Source organism: Numida meleagris, chromosome 11 (genome assembly GCF_002078875.1).
Source record: "Numida meleagris isolate 19003 breed g44 Domestic line chromosome 11, NumMel1.0, whole genome shotgun sequence".
Taxonomy (NCBI): Eukaryota; Metazoa; Chordata; class Aves; order Galliformes; family Numididae; genus Numida; species Numida meleagris.
Window position 1 is genome coordinate 7,278,306 of NC_034419.1, and position 20,194 is coordinate 7,298,499.

General features: G+C 36.3%; 1 protein-coding gene across 18 annotated transcripts in view; it reads left to right on the top strand.

Annotated features, from left to right (window-relative positions):
• CACNA2D3 (calcium voltage-gated channel auxiliary subunit alpha2delta 3) overlaps positions 1–20,194 on the top strand; it is a 422,632-nt gene that overhangs the window by 111,329 nt on the left and 291,109 nt on the right. For 17 of the 18 annotated variants that reach the window (XR_002442442.1, XR_002442444.1, XR_002442443.1 and 14 more), the window contains one exon: positions 17,887–17,946. Coding sequence is in view for 13 of the 18 variants with exons in the window: in XM_021409181.1 (XP_021264856.1) it covers positions 17,887–17,946 (60 nt within the window). In the remaining 5 variants the exon portion in view is untranslated. Of the gene's footprint in view, positions 1–7,238; positions 7,290–17,886; positions 17,947–20,194 lie in introns of those variants that run through there. The other variant, XM_021409180.1, reaches the window with a different exon arrangement.

Below are 20,194 nucleotides of genomic sequence, written 5' to 3' on the forward strand. Positions count from 1 at the left end.
GGTTATTTAGATACTTATATCAGCAGCAAAGCTCTGTTAAAGTTTCTAATTTTAGCAGATTGTGGATTTTTTGTTTTGTTTTTAAGTAAACAAAAAGAAACCCCTTGAACATTTGTACAAGATACACACACATTTAATATGGAGATGTAATGGAACTGATTTCCAGTGTAGTACTTGAGGCTAAAGTTTTCAAACGCTATTCTCCAGCATCAGATTTCTTCTGTGTAAATCGAGTAGATTTTTGTATTTTTGTTATTCAAATTGGCATATGTCTTTTTTTAATGCTTGAAAAATTAACTAAAACTAGCCAAATAGCCCTGTAAAGAATTTGACTTCCTTTCCCTCTTGTTCTTGATAATTCAGTGGCAAGATTACTCACACCTGGTGCTTTTGTTACCCCTCAGTATTCTGATTGCCTCTTGAAGCTCTTCAGAATTTCATTCTTCTCCAAATGGCTCAGCTGTCTGGAAAATGGGCGATTGTAGTTTGCTTTTGTGAATCTTAGCACTGAGAAGCTCAGTAAAATTCTCTTTTGATCTTCCTGTAGTTGCATTTGTTTTGAAGATAAATATGCCTGCAATTTTGTGTCCATTCTTTAATTTACGTGATTTCTGCGTGTTTTGACATTCTCACAATTTAGTCTTGCATTATTAGTACTAGCTGAGTCTAACTTCTGTGCCACCCGGAGTATGCTCTGGCTTTTCATTCTGACTTGCAAGCTTTCAGAAGTTTCCTCTGGCCCTCCTTGTTACTGTTTTGGACCTTTCTTTGCCCTCTGTATTTCTTATCTCTTTCGGATTTCTCAGGGCATTTGCTATCGCTATTTCCTGAAAACTCTATATACTCTTCTAAAGCTGCAACCTCTTTTCTAATTATTCTCCCAAGAATTTTATGTCCATGTTTAAGTTGTCTGTAAAGGAGGCAGTTCTATTCTAAAATTCTAACTTTGCATTTTTCTCTTTTATTTTGTTCATTTCTTTATTGTAGCAAGCCTTTGACCTTGCTCTGTCAAGGTGGTAGTCATGAGTTTGATTCCAGATATGAATTCTCTGTTTTCCCTTTGGCAATAAAGGATATGCTTAGCTTTGGTTCTATGGGGATTTCTTGGTACATCTGGACATTTTTGGGCTCTTTAAGCCAGGTGAAGCAATTCTAGTGAGGATGTAGCATAAGTCCTGATCATTGCTCTGCCGCCAGCAAATGACTAGGAAATCCACTGAATGGGAAATCCATAAACTAGGAAATCCATTTTGTCCTCTCTCATTCTGGCTCAATCTTTTGCTGTTATGGTTACTTTGCTCCAGTGGCAAAATATTGATGTAAAGGTCTTTCTGTTGGAACCACGCCAGCATAACTGCCAAATGATGGACATTAATAGCTGACGTAAATAGGGGTAAAAACCATATCTCTCAAATTCCTAAATTAAAAATTTTGTTTCCGAGGTGAAGGACTGAAAATATGGGAAATACCAAAATTAGCATTGGCAATAAATTATTTGCATGATGATACAATTGGTAGTTATTTAATCATTTTTCTTCCGGTCTTCTGACCTAATACATACAGCAGACCTACTTGCAGGTTAAATCAGTGCTGTGGGGAAAAGAATATTTTGTACATAAGGAAAATTCTTGTGTTTTCCTTCTTTGTATTTTTAAAGAAATGGGATTTCCATGCACTATTCAGTGCTATGTGTCAGAGTGTATTATGACCATCAAAAAAATACAGCTGTGTTTTCTCATATTTACGTGAATGTACCTTGCACTACATACAGCAACTCTGAAGGAACATTTTTCTCAGGTTGTCTTCTACCGAACCTTGTATTTTGTTCTACATCTTTTTTTTTTGCTGAATATAAGTTTCTAAAATAATATAATAAAATGTTTGCTAAAGCATTCGTTTGCATAAGAAAACAGACTTTGTTACAGACTATTGCCAAAAGGTGGCAGTCTTTGTCCCCAAAATTCTGTGCTGCTTAATTTCTAGAAAATGTTACATATGACAAACAGAATTTATTCCTACGCTAAATGATAAAAAAAAATTACTTGATTAGTAGATAGAAGGAGAAAAAACAACATAGGTTTGAAAGTTTAAGGATTGCATACGTATAGTTACACTTTATTTTGACAGAGGAATGTTAAATTACAAGTCTTAAGAGGGAGAACAGTGTTGGGGAAAGAGTACTTCACAAGTAGACTGCTAATGAGCATGAACTACTTACGTTTCAGATTCCATGCTTTTAAGTATTTTGATTTTGGAGATGTTATTAGGGTCTGGCATATCAGATCAGTAGATTGCTGTGTTCATCAATCAGCACAAGGAAGTACATAGAAATAATGCACACAATAGACAAACATTCATACTACAATATTTGATTTTCCTCTCTGCATGTTCAGGTGGATCCCAGCAAAGCACTGCTTGTTTCCTTATAAATTACTGTGAAGAAATGGCTGAAGATAAATGTTGGCCTTTGCTGACGACCTGCAAAAATTCTGGCTATGTATTTTGTGTTTTAAATAATTAGTAGTTCTCTCTGAACCCTGCTTCTTCCAGACCGCCCGTGCAGCCCTGCTGTGAAGCAGTGACTGTGCAGCAGAACTTGGAAAAATCCTCCGTGTCCAAATGGCATTGCACTGGAACATCCTCACAGAGAGTCCAGTGCTGAAAAGACGCCAGTCTGCCCTCTGCTCAGGCAGGCTGCATGGAAAGGAGGACGTGAGTTTTGGTAGGGCTCTGTCAGACCTAAACAATTGCTTTCAGTTAGGTCAGGGATATCTGAGCAGTCTAGAAAGCTTAGGGAAGTTAGTAGTTGCGTGCTGACATTTCTTAATGACTTTATGTTACTGAGTTAGAAATGAAGAGAAATAAGAAATTTACATGCGAATTTAGCAGTGTAATACTTTTCAGCAGTGTGGTAGGCAAGTTTGTCACAAGCAAGTTGAAAATCATACAGAATCATAGAAAGAAGAGTGGGAATTATGGTAAACTCACTTGTAAAAACTGCATTTTCTCTTGTACATCTGCGTGTATTATATATGCAGTCAGTATAGATATGCAGTGTACATGTTTTATATGTATAGGTAAATTTTATAGGGTATATGTAGGAGTGTTTTTTGAATCTCTTAGTAAGTAATACACAAGAAGTATCTTGAAAATGACACTTCCTTTTGTTACAACTCCTTATTAGTCTTCCAAAACATAACCTGAAAAGAAAGATCTGTTGCGTTTAAAATAATTTCTGAAAAAACATATTTCTAAATGCCATAGCATTAGAAAAACAATAATAATATAGTAATATTATCTGAGTTTATAAATTGTTAAAATTTTATACAGGTATTGATTCGTGCCATGAAAAATGTAGCCATCAAAGACACAAAATTATGCTATACAGTGTTGTAAACATACTGTTCATACACATACCACTTGATTGCATTTGGTGGTAGTGCAGATGCAGAGGAAGAACTCCAGGACTGACTTTGTTGTATGATGGTCAGTGTTCAGTTGGTTGAGTTTGTGTAATCAAGGGGTTGAATTGCCTTATGTTCATCATTTTTTTTTGTACCTCTGAGTTTAGCAAAAAATCCAGATACATGCTCTTTATTTAACAGTACTTTGAAATGAGAGATTGAAGCAAAGATTCCCATTTTATTCTTTTCCATAAATAGGAAATGATTTTGTGGGAATGATAAATAATTCTCAAGTTGAAAAACATGCAAGCCTGGGGAAAACTGGGGGGAAAAAAAGCACAAAATCTTCTTTTATGAAAACTTCTATATGACATACTGTGCAGTGGAAGTAAACCAGAGGGCTCTTTCTAAAATCTAATCTCTCATTATTTTTATCAGTGATTGTGATAAACTCCAAGAAGGACAGTTGCATGAGGCAGCTTCTCATGTCAGGTGTTTGTTGCAGCTGTGGTATAACTCAGGACTGCTACCCGTGTGGCCCGTTGTAACGACAGATGAAGCACAGAGGCTTGTTACTTCACCCCAGTAATGAAAGCAGTGCTTCGCTTATGGGTGGTTAACTCCACATATTCAGATTTTAGGAGACTAGCAGGGATCATACAAACAGACACAGTTTATCATACTGCAAGAAGTCAGGGCATCTCCAGAGTGCTCAAGAGCAATGTTGAACCTCCGTGTGTTTTGATGAAGACTTGTTTTAGAGAGGAACATGAACTATAATCTTTAAATTGAATTTTTCTAAAATGTGGGTCAGGTTTAAGTGGGGGAAACCTGCATCTCATTTCTGCAGCACTACTTTCCCTTTCTAAAGGATAAGGTGAATTTCTAGCCACTCTTTGAATATTTGCAAAGCGGTAAGAAAATGTGTTTAAATAGAGGTTATTTGTTCATACTTGAGCAGTTTGGTTCATAGCTGAACAGTAAGACGATAAAGACATTGCTAGCATGCAACTCACAAACAGCTTTTTGTCAAAAGCTTGCATTTCAAGGCTCTTTAAATGAATTTCTTGCATACAAGGATAAGACACAATATAAACTATGGCTGTCTTGCATGTGTTGTTCTGAATGTAAAAAGGAAATATCTCCTCTTAGAGAAATTCTTTTATTGACAGTGGGTATTGGATCATATCAGGGTAATCTATTAAAATCAATATGAATTATGATCTCTTAACAACTCAAAAAGCCTCTACTGGGTGAGTAATTTTACCACAATAGCATTATCTTACTCATTTTTTTACTCGCTGCACTGATAACTATAAAGAGATTCAGGTACTGCTTGCAGAGTACTTTGAACATGAAAAAATGTCATTATTATACCGAATCTTCCTCCCAAGGCTCAATCAATTCTTGTTTCATATATCCTACCAATAGTTACAGTAGAACACTGAGAAATTTTCTGATGCAGGAAGTAATTGCTCTGTATTTTCTTTTTTTTTTTTGTAATTTTAATTACTTTTTATTACTGCTTACATAATTGAGTTCTTTCATTGTTTATATGGAGGGTCATATATCAAAAACAGGAAAAAAATCCAGCTGGCAAGAACTCATTCTGAAACATAGAAATGTTCTTTATCATTTAATTGTGTTTTTTTTTCCCTAGGATCTATGACAAAAACCTAATTACTGAGCCAGACTCGACTCATCTTTCTATCCCCATGTAGTAAAAACAATGATTGTTTTGTTATAGAAAATATTCAATTTGGTTTGCATGTCAATAGTGACATTTATTACAAATCACTTTAATATTAAATTTATTATTCTTGAATAGATTATTACTGCTAAAAGGTCATGAAAGAGTCTTTTTAAAAGGCCAGTGTACTACAGAGGTCTTGAAGAGAGATTGCCCAACAGATTTCATAACCAGTGGGTGAGAAATTTCACAATCTGGCTCTGCGCAAATATTTATCACAAAATCCCTTCCGATGATATCAGCGGGGTTACGTGGGGGTGACATCTAAGGCTGGCCCTATGTGTTTGCCTAAGGCAGTCTCATTCCATCGCCATACAAACTGTGAGCTGGAGGAAATGCAGCCCATCTTCATACCTGGCTCTGACCAAATTGTTGCCAGTGCGTGGTATAGATTCATGCTGTGTACAAAATCAAGGTGTTCACAGCCTTCAAAGTGTAGACAGCTTTACAGAATAAGGATTTTACACATGGGAAATATACCTCTGTGTTGGAAGAAGAGAGTTAGTTCAGTGTTTCCGCTTTGTGTGTATCATTTTTGTGGTTTAGACTGGAAAGACAAGAAAGATAAGGAGCATGAGCACTTACAGGCCTTTGGGGCTTCATGTTTTGTTGGGGAAAAAGATGTTTTGCACAGATCTCTCAGGATCAGAGTTCCTGGGAGTCTAAACTACTTGTAGCAACGCTGACGATTTTGATATTTTTGTCCTTGAACAGAGTTTGAAGGTTGAAGCAGAGTTGCTGGTTGTAGATGCTTGTGTGGCTGCTGGTCTGTGCTGGTGTGAAGCAGTCCTTCAGCCAATGGGGGAAGCTTCCCCAGCAGAATCGGGTTGTGGTGTTCTTGTATAAACCAAATTAAGTGGGAAATTGTTGTTATAATTTATTCACTCCCTCTGCAAACTTAAGGAATTGGTATTTGTCAGTTGGGTTACAGTCTTTGCTTGTCCCTTTTGAATCTGCAGGTGTTAGCTATGTGAAGATTTATACTGCTCCCCGAATGCACTTAGGAATATTTTGAGTATCAACAGGAAAAATTTAGAAAAATGGTAATGCTGTGTGAGATTAGTTCCCTAGGTCACAGCATAATCTAGAGACATGTCAGTGGAAATGAGGTGCTGTGTTGCGTATTTTACTTCATTTTCCAAATAAAACTGTGCATTAATTAAATGTTGAATGGTTGATAAAAACTAATTAAGACATGAAAGTTTAGCAATCTTTTAGTCACTGGGAGAATACAAGCTACAAGACGTAATAAAAACAAAGAACCCACTGGAATTGAACTCATTCCTTTTACAAAGTAAAGCAGATAAGGTTCTGACTCTATGCAACTCAGCATCATTTCCTTTGGGTTTGGAAATTTGCAAATGTTCATTTAATTACAAGTACAGTTTAATACAGTAAGAATGTAAGTTTAAATGAATTGACTTTTATTACATGAAGAAGTAGAACAGTTGGTGTATGTGTACTTGTGTGTGTGCACATATATAAATCTCTATATAAGCTTTTTTAGGAAAATTGTGCCTTTTTTTTTTTTTCTTTCTGAGACTTCAACATTATTTTATGATTTCATATGAGAAAATCTTTCTTGGTCAAAAGTACCAGTGCTTAATTACCAAGTGCGGACATAAGATCTCACGAATGGTCATGTAGATAAATTTGTGAATAGAGTGCTACAGTGCAGCCTTTTTTCTTTTTCTTATCAAAGCTGACAGAGTATACAAAATTATGAAAGACTAAATTATCTCTTAGTCTGAAAGTTATGTTTGTAGTTAATACTAGCATCTTCAAGTCATCAAATCTTCAGAGTGATGAAGTGTGGTCTTCATTCTGCTAAAAAATAACTTACTTTCAGGAGACAAAAAAAAAGCTTGGAATCTTATCTTTGCACTTCAGCTGTTTCCAGGAAAGAAACTAGGCAAAACTGCATCCATTTCCTCTTTTTAGAATAATTCTGATGTTCTTTTCATTAAGACTATAACACTCCTATGCTTGAGAACCGACTCTTGAAATTGGCAGGGATGCGGCCTTGACACAAGGTTTTCTTTGAAAATCTGTTCCAGCTGGATCAAGTTATCATTTGGAAAATCTGCACATAGAGGCATATGGCCATTAGAAAACCTATCAGAACAAAACTATCTGTAAGTAAAATCATTGAAAATTCTTTGCACTGTGATTTTCAATACATAATTGAACATGAACATAGGTGAACAATCGCACCTTTAGTCTGTCTTACCTTGAATCAGCAGCAGGCACTGGAAATGAAGTCTTCACTGATGGATTGTCAGTGTGTCCATATGCCTACTAAGCATAGAAGAGAGATTAAGGAGGTTTAAGTGGAGAGATTTCTTATCTTGTCTGTCTCTGTGTTTGAGTGAGGGCACTAGAAAATGAGTCAGCAGCAATAGAAGTTTGTCAGTGGATATAGGAGAGGCTGAGGACAAGGAGAACAGAGAATGAAGAATAATGAGATAGTTTAAAGAGGCAGAGGGAACTCGACTGGAATGCTCTGGGGTTTAGAAATATGGTACAAGATACTCTAGGTGTGGCCAATGAGAACGTCTACCAAGGAACAGGGAAAAATGAATGTATATGTTGGCAGGGTTTTGAATGAGATATTGGCAGTGGCCTGGGAATTACTGGTCATGAAAAGAATGTTTGGTAGCATGGGAGCTAGAGCTGATATGTTAAGTGCTAGAGAAAGGTAGAGGATAGTATGGAAAACCTTAGTATTGGAGTTTGGGAAGAACACACGAGCATACTGAGCTCAGGATTTGGAGGGAGGGATAGAAAAGAAATATGTCTAGACTGTGATCAAATATGAAAGGAACAGAATTAAACCATGGTTATGATTGAAGGCAGAAATGAGTATATTTCAGTATTGAAGTCTGCCAAGGAATCTGTGCCTGTATAACCTGAGATGTAACACTGAATTTCTAAGTATGAGATGAATGATTGCATGGTCCAATTCTGGTTCATATAAAATGGATACCTGCTGCCATCACTTGATGAGGACTGCAAAGGTCTCAGCATTTATCAGTGTTCTAACCAAACAAAATCATATGGACAAAGTCATGCACTATGACATAGGTAATGATAGTATAGTATTACTGGGATTGTAATACAGACGGTTTTATTCTGACACGTTCTGGCATTTATGAGTTTGTCTTTACATTCATAATAGTGCTTGAAGTTTCTAGCTTGATATTTTTGTTATTAAACTATAGAAACTTAACAATGCTAATATTGATTTGTTTAACTTCTCAGGACAGATGCTAGGAAAGGTGGAATATTTGCTTTAGTATCCTCACTGTATCTCAATTTCAAACTAACTCCATCTGTTGAAGATATCCCCACCAGCTCACTTCATGAAATGCTTCTTTCTTTACCCCTTCCCAGTAATACTCTTCTCAACTTAATATCTAGCTTAGAGCATTTTCATTGCCTGGTTCACTTGCAGTAGGAAGTTGTGGAGATTTTAGTAGAAAACTGTTTAACTTTGATTTCTTCTTTTTTTTTTTTTTTAATTTTTTTTTTAAGTTTCTTTTTAGTCTATTGGCAATTGAAATCCTAACCCTGCAGAAAGTCAGTAACAGTGAAATTAACTTGAGAAAGAGTGATGCCTTCTGTTTTCACAGCTTAGTTTGAAAGACAAGTCTCTGTGTCTTGTGATTGAATGCTGGGCTAGGGAATTGAAATAGGTCCTGCTGACTCTGGAACTGACCTTTGTTTTGAGTGATAAATCTTGTGGACTTTTTGTTGTGTCATAGAATCCGGTAAGAAACTAGAAGGAAGGTATATCATAGCTGATTTTGTTGAAGTGGACCACAAATTGCAAGCTGGACTTGAATTAACTCAAGGGAAGTGAGCTTTAGTGCAGAGGTGAGGAGAGAAGCAGAAGGAGGGAACAGAGCAAATACAGTTGGATTCACTTGGTGCTTCTACATAGAGCGGAAACTCCTTAGCGTGGTGCCCAGTCCCAGAGCTGCTATCAGGACAAAGTGTTACCTCAAGACTTCTTCCCCTATTCAGTAAGCATAGGAATATTTCCATATTTCTTTACCTCATTTATGTTGCACATATGGTGTGGGATTCACCTCCCTTAACTTCAGACATAGAAAGTTAGAAATCTAATATAGAAAAGAGTGAAGGAAAAGCTCCAAAGTTCTTTCTTCTCTGTATCTTATCAAGTTGGAATTTAGAATGGGATGAGCCACCCTTCAGAGCTGTGTCTCAACATATGGAGTATGTTTAGTTCTCTTGTGTAGAGAGATGCTGAACTTTGAAAGAGCTGAGTTTAGGTGAGACGAATCCTACCAATAAAGAATTTTGTGTTAAGTGAACTCAATTACATTTATTCCAAATCTTCCTTTCTTCCCTTCAGTATCTAACGGGAGACTATAAGAAGGAAGGGAACAAACTCTTTGTCTGTTGTGATAGGACACAAGGGGATAGGTTTCAAACTAAAAGAGGGGAGATTTAGATTAGGTAGAAGGAAGAAGTTTTTTACGATAAGGATCGTGAGGCGCTGGCACAGGTTGCTCAGAGAGGTGGTGGATGCCCTATCCCTGGCACTCAAGATCAGGCTGGATGGGCTCTAAGAACCTGATGGAGCTGTGTCCCTGTTCATTGCCGCGGAGTTGGACTAGACAGCCTTTAAAAGTGCCTTCCAGCTCAAATGATTCTATGATTCAGTATCTGCAAAGCATCCAGCAGTGGTGCTGAGAACTGCTGGAGTGAAAGGCAAGCTATTCGGACATGGTGCAAGTCCTCACAGCACTCACATACAGAAAGGCCGGCACCGTCCAAGTAGGAACATGATGCTGAAGTCAGCAGAAGAGTGACATATGGTGGCTTAAATGTGTGAACTAGATTAATAAATTACATGTTTTAATTTAGGGATTTCAGTATAGGGGAACTCTAATGATCCTTTCAGGCGACTTTTGAATACATGTGCATACGTACAGGGATGCATATTTAAAGGCATGCATATGTATGCACACACAGACTATCTTTCCCTGATTTTGGAAGGTGTTTTAGCAACATTAGAGGGAGAATTTTAAAATTATGTGGAAGAGAGCAATGTGCCAGTGGTAAGTTATTAACTGAAAACAAAATGTTGCAAATAGGGCTGCTATATTGCAAGTAGAATTTAAAAAAAAAAAATGCAAATATGTTTCCAGAGATTGACCTAACCTTAGGCAAATAGATGATGTGAAATGGTGAAGAATAGTCCCCTTGGCCCTGATGTAGGAGAGAGGTATCTGAAGGAACTGCTGAACTCGGGACAGGCATATCATGTTGTAAGCAGCCCTGAACCAGCTTCAAGCTGCATCTGCAGTTGAACTGATTCCTTGATGGCTGGGACTTATGGAATTAAAAGAAAACCATATTTACCCATCATTCCATTCTGCTCTGTGTTAGACATAATGTGATAGGAAGAGATTTGGTAGTATCTATATATTTTCCATGACAATCTCAGATGCCAGAACTAAATATAGATTTGATCTAGTTAAGTTAGAAATGCATCTAATTACGCCAGGGTTGTCCTAACCACTGTTCTGATACACTTAAGATTTATGTACTTTATCATAACTAATCCATTTACAGTTTCATTGCTGTTTGTCCAGCTTTTTGTCAAGCTGAGCTTTTTGTTGCTTTTGTTGCTTCAAAAAAAAATTAGCTAACTGTCTAGCATCAGTCAACCTGAAAATCTGCCGGCCTTGAATGAATAAATAGGGATAATTTAAGTTATTTACAATAATTGCATAGTCTAAGCTTTTAACTTATTTTTTTTCTTAATTTATAATTTGTGCGTTGATTATGCATTGATGCATCGCTTACTGTGAATGATCATTACCTAGTGAGTGGTTAGAATTGGATAGCCTTAGAGCAGTCCTTTTTTGGTATGTCATTGGCAGGATTGGTATCTGTCTCCTGCCATAAGAACTAGAAGTTTGTCCAACATCAAGATAACGTAAAGGCTAAATAATTTTCAGTGTTTTAAGCAGAGCAGCAGCAATTTTAGCAATAAAATTTCATAAAAAATACTGTGTAACAGTGAAATAAAAAGTGAAATAATATCTGTTGCTGCTCTTTCTGATAAGAAACTGTTCTTTGCTCCACCTCACTGCTCTAATTAATACAAGAAAAAACAGCCGCATTGTAAGGCTGCTGTTGTTGGCCTGTCTAAACACTTATGTGTTTCTGTTGGTAGCAAACATTCCTTCAAGATCAGCATCAGTCTCTGATTCCTACACTGTATCTCTGGTTATGGCAAGCATATGCAATAAAACAAGGAGGCTGAGAGGTCTGTTTGCAGATTGGTGCATTCATCAGCATGGTTTATGCTATTGTTTTTAAGCAAAGAAAATAATAGTGAAGCTGATGAACACCACCAAATATTCTCTGACAGCTTCTTTGCCTTCTCCACTAAAAGAACTGTAAAAGAAGCAAATTTTAGAACTCTGGTGGATGTAAGGAGGGATTGCAGCAGAATTACCACACATGCTAAAATTCTCACAGAAGGACAGAACTGCAGGGGATGGAAGGGACCTCTGGAGATCATCAAGTCCAACCCCCTGCTAAAGCGAGTTCCCTACAGCAGGTCACACAGGAAAGTGAGTTTTGAATATCTCCAGAGAAGGAGACTCCACTGCCTCTCTGGGCAGCCTGTTCCAGTGCTCTGTCATGCTCACAAAGAAGAGGTTCTTTCTCACGTTCTAATGGAACTTCCTGTGTTCCAGTTTGTGCTCATTGCTCCTTGTTCTGTCACTGAGCACCACTGGAAAAAGCTTGGCCCCATCTTGTTGATACCTATCCTTTAGATATTTATGTGTTGATAAGATCCTCTCTCAGTCTTTTCTTCTTCAGAGTGAACAGTTCCAGGTCTCTCAGTCTCTCCTCACAAGAGAAATCCTCTAGGCCCCTGAGTTATTACCTAAGACAATAGGTAATAGGTTATCATGATTGTAAATCTTGTTGTTTTTTTCCAAAACATCCAAACCTTTTTCAGAAGTTGTCAAAGCTCCTGGACCTTCGCAGGTTTCCTGGAAAGAAAATCCATTTTCACTTCTGAAATGAACCCCAAAACTGGGAATTCACAGGAAGGTAACTGGGCAATATTTAACAGTTTGATAATCTATTACTGAATGTTCCCACATGAACAACATAATCTTCTAATGAAGGAGCCAGTGAAGAAAATTGCTCTGATGATTGAAATGCAAGTTCTGATTTCTCTCTGAGGACTATACTCAACTGTTGAACTGCGTTTTAAATAATTAACTAGCTGTACTTTAGGAAGTATTTTTTGCATGTTCACAGCTAAATTACTTTTAATTTTGATTGGAAATTTGATGTTAAAATCAATAATAAGATTATTAAAATTACACTCAGTATTTCACCTGAAAAAGGGTAACTATTGGTAGTTATCAGTATTTTCCATTTCAGAGTATTGCTGGTTGTTTTTTTTTTTTTCTTTGCTTGTTTGGTAACGTAACAGAAGATTTGCCAGAAAATATGTAAGAATTAAGTTACTGAAGAAAATGAGATTAGTTTTCTTTTTACTGCCTTCTGTCTTTATTTACAAAGTTTGTTTGCATTTGATTGCGATAGAAACCCTTGTTACAATTTTGTACAAGAGACAAGGTTTTGAGCTTACATAAATTCCAGTTTTTTTTCCTACATACAGTTGTCTTTCAGTATGAACTTTGTTATGTTCATAGGATGTTCTTGAGTTTAGACGTTTTGCTGTTTTTTTTTTTTAATAAGAAAAGCTTTTAATTACTTTTCACCTCCAAAACACATCTGAAATACACTGTAAAGAATTGTACAAGATTTCAAGATTTCAGGGGAGCTTCAGGTTGGATGTTAGGAAAAATTTCTTCTCAGAAAGAGTGGTTGGGCGTTGGCACAGGCTGCCCAGGGAGGTGGTGGAGTCACCGTCCATGGAGGTGTTTAAGGAAAGGGAAGATGTGATACTTAGGGACATGGTTAGTGGGCAATATTGGTGGTAGGTGGACAGTTGTACTAGATGATCTTAGAGGTCTTTTCCAACCTTAATGATTCTACAATTTGTGTAGATGGTGAATATCAAACAGATATGCTGCCATGTGGAAAGGATGAAAAATTATAATTACTTCAGTTGCGGCTTTTTTTTTTTCTTATTCAAGTTGTAATTGATGTATTTAGATGCTAAAATATAAGAACCTCCTACAGGTTTATCCACACGTTTTTATTTTTTTTGACTCTGATGTCCCACTTCTCAGAGCAGAGCCAAAATCAGTGGCCCTTATTTGAAGTACCCTGCGTGGAATTCTTGTAGACCCCAGATTCTGCATTGTGCATCACAATGTGGAGGTAACAGCTCTAAATGGCGATCTAACTGATTCACATAATGTACTGAAAGAGATGTTAAGACATAGTTCAGTGAATTTGGAAGAATGTCCTGGTTGAAGGTAGTTGACAAGGGGATGTGATTTAACAGGCAGAAATAAGGCTGTGCTCCTTGGTTACATTTTTAGCAGTGAGGTAAGGAATGAACAAAAGAGTGTCTACTATTGAGTGGGTTGATTTTTCATATCCTCCTGCTTAGAAATATTGTGTTTAAATATATCATAATATAGCAGTTTTTACTGTTTTGAAATGGATTTTTTATCATATTAATGTTATGGAATATAAACTGTTAATGTTATTGACTAAAATAGTTTCAGTACCAAACTGGTATTAGTTAGGAGTAAGGCAGAGCAGTCTTCGGTTTTCCTTTGAAATTTGTAGGAGTTTGATTTGAGAAGAAAGATATTTCTAGCTGCATTTCTGGCTCTATGTGTGCCAATTGGTTTACCTTAGAAAAAGAGAAAGGAATCAATCAAAAATGTGTTTCTTCCAGTTTTGATACCTGAAGAGAGAGAGGAACATAATGTCAGGCAGATTTTATGGATAAGTTTAGCATTCAGGAGTTAAAATGGGTCCCCTGTGCTCTGTTTTCTTCATTCTTTCCTAAAATTTGTAATTTTCTTCTTATCTTTCTTTGCTTGTGTTCACCTTTTTGCCTGTCTGCTCTATTTTACCCCACTTTCTGTTGGCTTCTATTTTGTCCCTCATCCATTCTGTCTCATTCACCTTTGTCAAGCAAACAATTCTATTCAGAGATAGCTATAGGAATTTTTTAAATGTTATTGAGGAAAAACAATCTTTTTTTTTTTTCTCTTGACCTTCTCTGTGCTGTTTGTGATACAAGTAGTACTAAAAATATCCAACTTTGGCTTTGTAATTTGGTGATCATCTTGGTGTTTTTTGGGGGGTGCAGTATTTGTTCAATTTCCTAGTTCATGCCCTGTTCTTATGTGTGCTGCATTTTGATATCCTAGATAAGTGAGTTAATCTTTCTCAAATTTACGCATTTGGGAAATTGAAGGAATCAGCTCCTTAATGCGTAGTGCTTCAGATAAACTGTGCCATACAGTGTGAAAACTGTTCTTTAAGGATTGTATGATGCCTTCAACTTGGGTGTGCATGCTCATGAAAACACCTTTCCACATGTGGAGCTAGATACTCTTAAATATATACTCTTATATAACTACAACAATAGCTCATTCAGTGTTTGTAATTCATTTCATGTAAATTTACAGATAACTCACAATTCCCTTCAGGATAACCACAGCTTGGTGAGCATTTATTCACTCTAGCACTGATTTTAGGGCATGTTTACTCTAATGAAAATATATTGGCATTTGTATTAAGAGTGTCATTATAAACTGTTAAGTTAAAGTCGCTAATCATGCAAAATGTTGAACAATCTTTGCTAAATAACAGTTCAGTTATGAAAATACTTTAAAAGGTTATCGCTGGCCCTAGAATAAGAATGTTGCAGTATTATTTATATAGATTTTATCACTCAAGTTTCTCACAGTCTCCTTTGTGATGGTACTGAGGTATTTAAAGCAACTTTTGCAGTTAAGGTCTACTACATAGAAAATGCAGTATATGCTTGTTGTGTGTGTTCAGTGTACCAAAATATAAATTTTCTTGTTAGATTTGTAAGGGTGAAGCTTGTAGAGCGCACGTATGTTTGTCTCTGTCTGTCCAAGGAAATTTGTCTATAGATTGAACTTTTTTGTTTGTTCTGTTTCCTATGGAGAATGTTGTATTGAACGAGTGCTGAGATGTATGCAACTTTTTTTTCGAAACAACAAATACAGGAACTAAAATTGAAATGAAAAATCAGTAGAGTATCAATTGGTACTTTTCATTTCTGTGCTGCCCTCCTTACCAGAAGTTTTTGCTGTTACTCATCTTATGCTTCTTTAGCTGTTTCTTACATGAGGGTATAAATTCTAATTTATATTTACTTCACTGAGGCAAAAATGTAATTGAAACACATTGTGATCGATTCAAACTATGTAAGAAGCAATGAATTATTTTTTCTAGCCCACTAGGTAATGATATCTCATGAAATACTATCATAATTTTTCTTTTGTTAAGTAAGTGTTTCAGCACAGAAAGAGAAACATGTTCTGTTTTCCTCTGCATTCATTTCTGTATTAAGATTTTTTTAGGCCTTTATTTCACTTTTTAAGATCTGTTGCATTTAGAAATACTCATCAATGTTTTACATGTGCACAGAGTAGTAACGTAACTCTTGGTCTTCTGTAAAGTGATACACACCTCTGGAAATGCACTGGAGTATTTATTTTACATAAAATGCCTTCCTGATAATTAAGGCATGAAGACTAGATTTGTTAAATATCATCATCAGATCACTACCATGCTAAAGATGGGCTTCTGAGGTCAACAAAATGTATAAGCCTCAGTGCTCCAAGGCTTCCCTGTCAAATGATCTTTGAGGTTTCTTCCAACTCACGCCACTCTATGGTTCTATGAAAAGTAGTTTGGACTACTTCTTTTATTATTACTTCTTTTTAATTCTAAATGCAAAAAAAAAAAAGAACAAAAATGTGAGTCAAATTAATATTTGACAACTTTTCAAGTTACAAGCTGTGTTTTTACACTTAGTAATACAGCATAGGAGCAGTTGGAACGCTTCCACAGAACAGTGGACGTTATTTGCAGTACTGTGTCGTGGCTTCCTCTCATGTACCGTTGTGTTGCATCGTTACATGTTGTGTTCTGCCTGTGGGAGGGTGAGCCACTGCGCTTCTTAGTTTGATTCTGGTTTGAATTTGCTGGCGTGGGAACTGCTTCGGCTCCGTTCTGGATTGGGCTAAAAGAGTTCAGTAAGAGCAGCTGGGCTTACGTGGGACAGGACTTTTAAAGGTGAAAGCACTCAAATGAGAGCTATTCACTGTGGGCTTTGTCTTTTATCTCTGGCTCTTCTGTGTCAACCTGCTTATCTCTAGGGTTCCAATTTTCTATCTCCTCTTGGGACTGTAACACTGCACTAAGGAAAAAGGTGTGAAAACCCCTCTGGGCAGAACTGAGTTTGCAAGCTGTGAGATGAGGCCCAGATGGAGAAGGCAAGGCTGTGACCTGTGCTGTGTGCAAACTTAGCCAACAAAGCTCTGTTTTAAACTCTCATTTTTTGTTGTTGAATTATTTATTCTGAATTGGCAACCAGAGATATTTTTCTTACTTTTCATTATAGTTTGCATTGTATGGCAATTGATATGAATTCTGACTGCATTTTGATTTACATCCAAAGACTTCATAAAAGTGTGTGCAGTCATGAAACAGGAAGCAGAAGGGTGCACAGCTGTACTCAAAGTGCCATGAAAAGCAGTGTTGAGCTCACTTTTGTGAGCTTTGTGATTAAAAATATGGATATATGAGAATAAATGTTTGTACCAGTATCTGATGCATCAAAGAAAATAGAATATTCTGTGACAGATCATACTTTGATTAATTTTGGGTTGTATGTGGATGAATGTTCAGTTAACTGAAATAAAAAACAGAAAGAGTTAGAGTTAAAATACTATAAGGAACCCTAGTTAGAACATCCTAGAAAGGATATTTTCTTTGTTTCAGAAGAGAATGTCTGCAGCAAACCCCTGTATGAATTAGTTTTCAAGCAGCTATGTTCTAATACAAACCTTATTTTGTCCTTCAAATAAAAGTAGTACAGAACACTGCAGAGCGTTCCGAGTATTAAGAGGAAAAAACACAACTAAATTACTGTCATTCAGTAAACATTACATCCATAATAGCAGAAAATTCTTGTTGTGATTATACACCATGTTAAAGTAGTATGTACAACAGTTGAAATATACTAACTAGATGAACCTCATCTCTATTTTTCTGTTCTTCCATATTTGAGTTATTTAAAAAATAATTCAGCTGCTTGCAATCAAGTGCAGTATTAAGAAATACCTCCCATTTTAATTTTTAGATTTGAAAAGGGCTCCTATGTGCAAAATGAAGTCCAGAGTGTTAAAGCACCTTTGTGTCTTTTAAGAACCAGTATCACTATGGAAGCTGCAGGATGCTGAGCACTTGTGGGGGGAAAAATGACCAAATTACATTTATTTTTTTCTTTAATAATTAGCAGTTGAGCTCTTTTGAGAATTTTGTACCACCAAGCATGGATGCTGTAGGTTTAGAAAACCTGGTCTCTGTTTTTAAGGTCTGGTTCATCTATTTCTATTTATTTTCATATGGAGATGGGGAGTTAGACAATTCTCAAACAATCCCATTTTGTTGTCACACTGGAAGAAACACCTGAACTTAAACATGTTATAAATTATTCCAAAAATACACATTTTTTTCTTTCTTTTTTTTTTCCAGCGTCTTGTTGAGGCTGCAGAAGATGCTTACCTGAAACATGAGTTTGATGCTGATTTACAGGTAAATAATATTTTCTTTTTCAATATTTATCGTAAGAGTATACTATAAAAGTTTTTACAATATCTTGTGTGAACTGAACTGCTGTAGAAAGCCAAGTATGTGAGTAATAGAAGGATGCTGATTACAGAAGATAGAGCTGATGAAAGCTGGCTCAGTATTTTGATGTGTTACAGATTCAGGGTGTGTGCTGGGAGACCTAGCAGGTGGGTTTTACTCTGAGAGATTTCATTTCTATTCTTTATGTGTCTGCCCAGGTCAAGCTATTTAAACCCAGTAATTAGCAGCATGTTTAATCGTTGCAGTGTACTGGCAAGGAACTGTTCAACAGGGAATTGAAGTTGCAGATGAGGTGGGACCCACTGGGATGGGATTAGCATGACCTTGATTTGTGCAATTGGTTTGTGTTCGGATCTGTGTCTAAAACAGTCAACGTTCTTTTTCCTACCTGGAAGCCCTTAGATCCAGACCACTGCTTCAAAATATTGCCTTTAGGATTAACATGGCAGGGAGGACTTGTGGCAGCTCACAGTTGAAATTGTTTGAAAGAAAAGCTTTTGCTTACATAAAACACTTAGTTAAAATTAGATTATTTTAAAAACATGATCTAACCTAACAGTGTGAAGTTTAATAGATAGTGTTGCTCAAGAGTTAGGTGAGTAATGACCTTTGTACCTTTCATGAATTCCTACATCCTCTGTTTCTTGAATACCATGTTGGGTGGAGTTTTGTTTACTTTGACTTTAGCTATCTCAATTCAATTTTAAAACTTTCTCCAAATATTAGCCAGGTGTCTATTGAAATCTTGAGCTTAAGCATTAAGAGAAGCTGAGACATTTTTTGTAGTCTTTCCCATATATTTAGCTAATTAATACCTAAGTCTGTAAGTTCTGTTTTCAGAATTTGCCATACTTACATCCAATAATCACAAAACACTTTAATGAAAATATGTTACAAGTTATTATTTTCTGTGCAGAAAGAAAAAAAAAACACAAATGAACTCCTTAGAGCTAAGGACAAAAAGTCGAGCTTAGCAGGCTGTGATGCTGAGGTCTATCCCTATATGATGGAGTAAGGAGAAAATGAGGGCAGTGGAAGTGATTATTCATATTACTGTTGTGTTCAGTGAATGCCGACTTCTGTATTCCAATGCTTTAGAGCTCTATTACATTCAAGCCTTTTAGAGGTGTGCTATTTTTTTGAACTTTATGTCTTGAAGAAATAGAAGCTATGGTCTGGATAAATCAGAAACACACTTTATAGAAGATTTTTCTAGAGATCTGCAGTAAGTACTTCACTGCAGGATAGTTCTCACTTTGACAAAGTCCTTCATTTGCTGAGGCTTTGAAGATATTAGCACTTTGAGGAAGCCAGTTAAAAGCCATTTGTGTCAGCAGCATTAATGGGACAATCAAATCTTTGTGTAGAGCTCTGTTGTTTATTACTGTCATGGTCCATTAAAGCTAATCAATTGCTAATCTTGGTTTCAGCGACCCCTTTGCAACCCTTGCTGAGTGATTGTTGTTCTTTATCAAGAATCTCATAATACCATCTGCTCAATATAAAACAATGGCCAGAATGCTTCTCTACCCTGCGTTCAAGTGGAGGTGGATAGAAGGCTTAAATAGTATACATTCTATATAATTCCACGATCGAGGAGGGATTTTTTAGTGTTTGTATTGCCTCGGCCAATGTGTGGAAGACAGGATTAAGTGTTTTCAATTAGTGGTATGAGATACAGCACCAGTTTGTTTTGTGTGCTCAGATATTCTGAAAATTCAGAAAGCACATAGAGGAAATGCTTTTATGCCTTTTATTGGCCCAACATCACCTCTTATGTCTTGAAGACAGTATAGTTAATATTGTGTCAGTACATAAAAACAATAGAGATGAGAAATAAAATTATATTAATATTTTTATTGACTCTGAGAAAACACTAAAGAAAATAACAGCTGGGAGAGTTCATCTTTTAGACTGCTCGTATTGCATTCAGCAATACTGAAGGCTAGACTTAGACCCTTGTAGGTATTATTCTTAGTAAGATCATTGTTTTTGTCCTTAGTTATTCTATAGGTGTTCTAATCAATATGCTGTATAATTGTCTAAGCTTTGAGCTATCCCTCTCTTGAATCTACTGACACAACAAAAAAAAACAACCCTGTAGTTTTTTAAAAAACTCCCTGTAAATTGAAATATACAAATCAAAGTAGGTGATATGACACTAAGTCATCAGCATTATATATTGAATGTT